This window comes from Acinonyx jubatus, chromosome E2 (genome assembly GCF_027475565.1).
Source record: "Acinonyx jubatus isolate Ajub_Pintada_27869175 chromosome E2, VMU_Ajub_asm_v1.0, whole genome shotgun sequence".
In the NCBI taxonomy this organism is placed as follows: Eukaryota; Metazoa; Chordata; class Mammalia; order Carnivora; family Felidae; genus Acinonyx; species Acinonyx jubatus.
In genome coordinates, this window is record NC_069396.1 from 7,647,846 (window position 1) to 7,654,889 (window position 7,044).

Consider the following 7,044-nt stretch of genomic DNA (forward strand, 5'->3'; position numbering starts at 1 on the left):
GCCACTGTGCTCTGCCCGAACTCACTGCCACTCCTGTTCCTCCCCGTCCTCTGTGGTTGCAAAAATGTGAACACTGTACAGCCTTATCTCTTTCTGTCTCTCTTTTATTTCAACCATTTCGAAAACTCCAAGAATGTTGCTGACTGAGACGTGTTCTTGCCGACCGTGTCCTGTTTGGCTCCTTCTATTGAGTTCCTCGCTTTCGTTTCCCCTTCCTGAGACAGAGGTGTTTCTAAATAAGTATAATGACATATATTTGTCTTCAGACCTCTAACCAGATGCATGCTGTAGGCTCGTTACCGGCCTGATAAATTTCTCTACCCCGGCATAGAAAGATGGTCCTCTGGGTCATCACGACCCATCAGTGACAACCAGAACAAAGGGAAAAACACACATGTAGATCCAGCAGCTGAGAGAACCTGGCATGTGAGCATCGATCCGAGAGCGGCTAAGCATGCAGGGGGCAGGCAGATGGATGGCCGGTCAGGGAAGGGATTGTGTGCTGCGTGCAGGCGGCGGGGATTTATCCTGAAGGAGATAGGGACCCCATCACCTGGCGGTAGCCCTTCCATCCTAGTTATCAGCGGGAGAGTCACTTGGGAAGTCGCAGTGGTGGGTGCACTGTGCTGTCGGTGCCTGGGACCCCCTCCATTAGGCTCCTCCCAGAACAGGTACGGCAGCTGTGAACTACAAAGCAAGAGGAAATTCTTTGAGGAGTGGGGTTCAAAAGGAAACCACAGAAGGCGAGTGGGCAGGAGGAGGTGGGGCGGGGAGGGTGCTTTTGGCTCTTCACAACTGGGCACAGCCCTGGGCCACTGGGAGAGACGCACCTCTCTGCTTTAGTATTAGGGTATTATTTAGGACCTTTTTGGCTGCCGGTGATGGAAGCACTTTAACTGGTTTAAAGGGGAAGGAAAAAGAATGCAGTGGTTGTCATAACTTGCGTATCCAGAGGCGGAGCCTGTCGCTGGGGTCCAGGAATCCCAGCCCAGTCAAGACTCTTGTTCTCCATCCTTCCTTTCTTGGTGGACCCACTTCTCCAAAGAGTGGGGACACGGCAGGGGGTGGCCCTGGGCTCTTTGACTTGAGCATCGATCAGGCAGGGAGAAAGATTCTTCCCCCTCACCTCCAGCTTAGGGCTTTATTGCATAGGGTGGATATGTGTTCAGCACTGAAATGGATGCAGCCCGAGGTGCAAGCCCACTGCTGTGGGTCCGCCTCCAGACGTGGGGAGGGGTGTCGGGCAGACGGACCCACAGTAGGTACGCGGCTTCTTTTGGGAATTTAAAGAAAGCTGTGGACCCCCTGATCAGAAGCATGTGCACAGACACAGATGTCTTCAAGCAGTTCCCAAAGCTTATCTCACCCTCCCAGCTGATGATGACCCTGCCTTCGGGAGCCGGGACAGTTGTGCGTGTCAAGCCCAGGCCTCGCTAGCAGATGTGGGAGGCACTCTGGGCTCTCAGCCTTCTCTTTGCCTTTGCTTTTTTCAGGCCAATGAGATGCTCTTCTGTGGACGGAAGCTCACTGCCCAGGAGGCGTGCAGCAGGGGACTCGTGTCCCAGGTCTTCTGGCCAACCACGTTCAGCCAGGAGGTCATGTTGCGGGTCAAGGAGATGGCATCCTGCAGCGCAGTGGTGAGTTTCTGTGTCTTTGTGTGCTTGTCCTTGCAACAGACCCATTTTACAGATGTGGGTGATGAGTCTGGAAGGGACTGACTGACTTGCCAGAGGTCACGCAGGGCGTATGTGTAACAATGCCGCAGATGCCTCTTCTCGGTGCCAAGAGCTTAAACCCGGAGAGAGAAAGTCCGCATCCTTAGGTATATTCCCCATCATCTCCAGTTGGAAAACCACACAGCAGAGATTTATGCTCTGGGGTAGAGTACGTTGCCTTAAAAGAAAGTCCTAGACACGCACGAAAGCACAAAACATCTGTAGTTTTTAAAGAATATGAGAAACAAAGGCAAATAAGGACCAAGGGTTTTAAGCCATCCGGGAGATGAGAGAAACCAGCATATCCGCCCTCGTATTTCACTTCTGCCCACTGAGCGCTTGGCACATTTAAACATCACCACTGGACTCTGAAGACACACCGAGAAATGGATAAATAAATAACAGCTCTGCAGAGGCACCCAATTTTAATTAAGTGTCGATTTTATCTCATAAAAGTCACTCTGAGCACAGTACGGAAATATCCTGTTGAAAGGTGGAGCGGAGGCTGTTCCTGGAGCCACAGGGCTGGTCTAGGAAATGAGTAAGGTGATTTGGGAGAAAAGGGCCCACGTGAGGGAGAGCCTCCTTGTGTCCTCCAGAGTCAGGGGGCTGCTGGGCTGGAGTTACGGGGTCAGACCCGTGAGCACCCCTTCCTTGTCTCCGTCGCCCGTCGCCCCTCGCCCCCAGCTGCCATGCTGCTTCATGATATGCCTCATCGGCCTCAATCGGGCACCTGCTGTGTGTAAGCTCTGCTCCCTGGAAGCCAGTGAGGATGACAGAGTGGCCCTGGGCCCGCATCGTTGGTGAACATTTAGTAGGGGCCACACCTTCTGCTGACCTCTTTCTGTGGATTCTCTTTTAATTTTCCTGATAACTGCGGTGACCAGCTCATCCCACTTTGCCGGGGACCTTCCTGACTTGAGCACAGACAATCCCATGTCTCGGGAATTCCCGGGCAGGAAAAAGCCGGTGACCTCTAGGATCGGCTACCCGGAGACGCGTGTAGAAATTCTCAGCAGAGGAAGTGGTGTGGGTGAGGTCACAGGAGTCCGAAAACTCCTGCGGGGTTTAGGCAGTGGCTCATAGCAGTTTATGCAGGTACACGGGGTGTTGGAGGGACATTGAAGCTGAAAAGGAAGGTAGGACAAAGGCCTCAAGGTTCCCGCCCCCCCGCCCCGCCCCAACCTCCGCAAGGAGTCTGGCCTTTGGGCAGTGGACGTACTCTGGGGAACAAGCTGTTGAAGAAATACTGCAAGGAAATGTCTCCTGTCAACAGTCCTGAAATCAGGAGCTTTGGGGTGAGCTGCCCGAGAAAGGAATCTGCCCTACGGCCTGGGAGACGGTGTTCTGCAGGGGAATGCCTGTGAGGCAGGAGGCGGCCTCCAGCCCAGGCCGAGGAGGAAGACCCCAGCTCCCTGCCGGCCGGCTTGAGCAAGGGAGCTCCTGTCTTGCTTTTCCTATCTGAAAGCACCTTGGGAGAGCGTGAAGCGAAACCTTGACATCAGCACAGGATGGTCGCGGCCGGTGCAAGGATGCCTGGGGCCTGACGGCCCCACGGCGGCTGTGCCCAAGCAAGGCAGCGGTCCACCAGGGTCAGCCAGGTGACTGCAGGCCACGTCCGTCACGCAGCCCCCGGCACCTGGACTCCCTTTATCCGTCATGTGGTGACCAAAATACTACCTGTTTATGGAGTTATCGTGAGGAAGAAATGAGAGAAAGCAGGGAGAGTATTTCTCATGCAACCTGTTGGTCAGTAGTGATTGTGGTGGCCTTGTTGTTATTACTCCGATCTGGTTGTTGTCGTTGTCGGGTCGTTGTCACTCATCGCTCTGATGAGGATCATTACCATTATTACCACTCGTACCAACGTCACTGCTCTCGTTGCTGTCCTCGGACATCACTGTCCTAACACCATGGCATCGTCACCACCATTGCCCTTCTCACCACCACATTACTAACATTAATTACCATTATTGTTGCTACTGTAGTACTGTGGCATTATTACTATCTGTCATCGCTGTTCTCACCCTTCGCTGTAATTACTGCAAATTGTTATTGATTATTGCCACGATTGCCACTGATATTGGGCCCATGGATACTTTGACAGCCGTCCATGTCCGTTCGTTATCTTACTCTGTGGTTCCAGCCATCCTTAAGCCAGGTGTCATTGTTGCTGTTTCACAGGTGACAGAGAAGCACGGGGAGGTGAAGTCGGGTGTCTCCCAATCTTTTTCATGCTGCCTGTACAGAATGATACTGAGTTTGTGTCAGACCCTCGGGGAAAGGACAAAGCTCTTGCGGTCGGGGGTAACATGGGCCCCCCACCCCCACCCCGGCCATCCCAGGGGCCGAGGGCTCAACATCTTGGCATGCCTGGAATCCATCCCTGGCATCGCTGGGGTCACAGGCCTGGGAAGTTCCGGACTACAGGAGGCAGTCTCTTCTGGCTTTGGGCATCGGAAGGTTAGCTGGTGCTTCATAGGCCAAGTACGTTCTCCTGGAGCAGAGGTCCCGGGGCCGGCTAACGAGGCTCATGCGTTTCCCTTCAGGTGTTGGAGGAGTCGAAATGCCTCGTTCGGAGCTTCCTGAAATCTGTGCTCGAAGACGTGAACGAGAAAGAATGCCTCATGCTCAAGCAGCTCTGGAGTTCTTCCAAGGGCCTGGATTCCCTGTTCAGCTACCTGCAGGACAAAATTTACGAAGTCTGAGGAGCCCCCGGCCACTCGCCCCCACGCTCGAGGGCACCTGACTTCCAGCTTTGCGCCGTGCCTCGGAGATCGGAGCACAGAGTGTGCTGGCTGAGGGGTCCGTCCAGGTGTCTCTCTCGTGTCCATTTCCTCCTGTCCTTTGGTTGTTCTGCATTGGTTTGATTTTGTATAACAGATGGGAAACTCAGCATACTTGGCCTCCCCCGGGCCCTCCCCCCACCCGCCCTTCCGCTGGCTAGAGAGCTATTGAGGGCTATATCTTCCCAGGCCTCTGCCAGTCGGTCCCCACTCGCCGAAATGCACCACCCTGGTCCAGGAAGGGGAAGACCGGTCTCCCCCTTCCTTCTGACTCAGGCTGCGTCTACACAGTGCCTCTGCTTTGGAGACTTGGCTGTAAGGCTCTCTCCGGTTAAGTGCAGATCCGGTGACAGGGGACGGTCCATCTTAGGGAATTTCCAGACCGATGAGCGAAAACGGTTGTGTAGAGCCAGCCTCACTGTTCTCTCTGATGCAAATCTGTGTGACTTTTAGGGCTTGGTCTTAAAACCCAGTTGAGCGATTTGCAAACCCAGATGTTGTACGTTTAGGAATGTTTTGTTAAATATATATTTTTAAAACAATGTAAGTGGAAATTCTGATAATTTATGTGTATTATATGTAAAGCTAGTTTTACAAAAACATGAACTACTAGGAAAAATTGTTTTTCTTTAATCAACCTTATTTAATTTATTTATTTTTGTTTATGTATTATGATATCTGTTGTCGACACAGATATTATTTTCATACTGCCCTGGACCAAATCCCACACGAGGTTCATGCCGTTTGGTGCATTCTAGCAATGAACCACGCAGAATTAAAATTCAGAGAGATGTAAGTGAAAGGATCCCTGTGGGTAGAAGGAATAGCTTTGCAGATCCTTGTCATGTAAAATGGTTCTCAGCTGTAATAATTGCATACTTGTTGTTGGGAGAAATTATGGGAGAGTTTTTTTCTTCACTCTGCTGCCTTGAAGGAGATAAAGGGGCCTCTGGCCTGAATGGTACTGAGACAGACCCAGTCCCTAATTTGTGACGTCAGGAAGAGCTGATCGGCTCTGATCAGCTGATCGGGGGGCGAAACAGATGGTTTCCTGTCTCCTTCTGGCCCTTTCTCTTTTAAAGGTGAGCAGATACAATGGGAGGGGATTCACGGCCCCGAGCTTTGTGTTTTAAGAACAGGTTGAGCTTCTACACTATGGCTAGAGACGTGGTCTTGTAGGCGGTGCGTGTGGAGTTCATCTGGACGCGATCCTTACAATGGCCGTGGTTCCCTCTATAGACAGCCTCTCTCCTTTTGAGTTGCCCATGACCTCAGGAGGGTCAGGGAAGAGGAAGCTTCTTGCCTTCCCCTCCCTTCTTCTCCTGTCTCTGCTTGGTCCCCGTGGGATCCTGCAGGAACCACAGACCTAGGCCGTAAGGGATTACTCTAGGGAAACAGCCGCTTTTGCCCAGATGCCTGCTGTCCCATCTCCACTTGGGTCTGTCTCTTCCTCTGGGAAACCAAATGTATGCTTTCCCCAAGCCCCTGGACAGACATCGTTCCCTTGTGTTGTGCGGATAATCTCTTCACCACTGCTAAATCCTCTGAAGAAAGAGCCCCGTGCTTTCTGTGTACTTTCTGGGGGCAGATGGGTTTCTGTCTATAGAGCAGTGTCTGGATTCTTGTTAGGGTTGGCAGAGGATGTTTGGAGGTTCCCTTGGATCAATGTCCACCTCTCTTCTCTGCTGAAAGAACCTGAAATCCTGTAGCTTTGGACATATCACAGATCCAAACTTCTGAACATTTGAAGGATCTCTGATGATAAGGTAAGAATATGAAACCGTTCCTCAGGTAGAGTTCCTGGCCGTCAGTTTGTCGGTTCTGGGTACCACAGGAGGTGTCTTAAAAGACGGTCTGTGTTTTGGTTGTTTCTATACAGTGTATTCGAGGAGGATGTTCCACCAATTGGGCAGAAGTAGGTTAAATCTGTTTGCTGTGGGGTAGACCGCATGGCTGAATTCTCCACTTTCTGGATGGTTGTTTTGATACTGTGAAGATGAAATCGAGGTAACTTTTAGCAATTTGACCTGGGATGGAAAATGCCAGAGCTGTGGATGTGTCAGGGTTTATTCCTAACAGCTTTCTCGAGATGGAGCGGGGGCGGGGCTCAGGCTCTCGCTTCTTACCTTCGGTCACAGAGCCCTCTCTCCACCCATAGCACCCTTTCTCCCCTCTCTGAACCCTGTTTTACCTCCACACCACCCTGTCTGTCCCTTTCCAGAGCCAGGTCAGGTCTCTGAGGAATTGTGCCTGGTTTTGGCAGACCTAACCCAGAATGACTTTTGGGGTTGGAAGAACAGATACGGGTGGGAAGTTAGTTGAGAGTACTTCTTCAGTCAAGGAACCTTCTAGGCAACCCACTCCTTGCCATCCTGTCAGCCATGCGTTAGAACTCCCCTCCCTTCTCTGCTCCAACCCCTGGTGGTCAGCACCCAGCGTCTTGTGGTGGAACTGCCAGACTTAGTTCCGGTTCCAAGAGGACTTTGTGCGGAACTTTGCCAAGTTGGTCAGAGCTCCCCACCATTCAGAAACCACACTCTAGT

At 52.0% G+C, this 7,044-nt stretch overlaps 1 protein-coding gene across 1 annotated transcript in view; it reads left to right on the top strand.

Annotated features, from left to right (window-relative positions):
* Positions 1-6,601, top strand: part of CDYL2 (chromodomain Y like 2) — a 163,151-nt gene extending 156,550 nt beyond the window's left edge. Inside the window, exons 6-7 of the mRNA XM_053211333.1 lie at positions 1,494-1,637; positions 4,265-6,601. Coding sequence (XP_053067308.1) covers positions 1,494-1,637; positions 4,265-4,423 — 303 coding nt within the window. The 3' untranslated portion in view covers positions 4,424-6,601. The remainder of the gene's footprint in view (positions 1-1,493; positions 1,638-4,264) is intronic.
* The last annotated feature ends 443 nt before the right edge of the window (positions 6,602-7,044 follow it).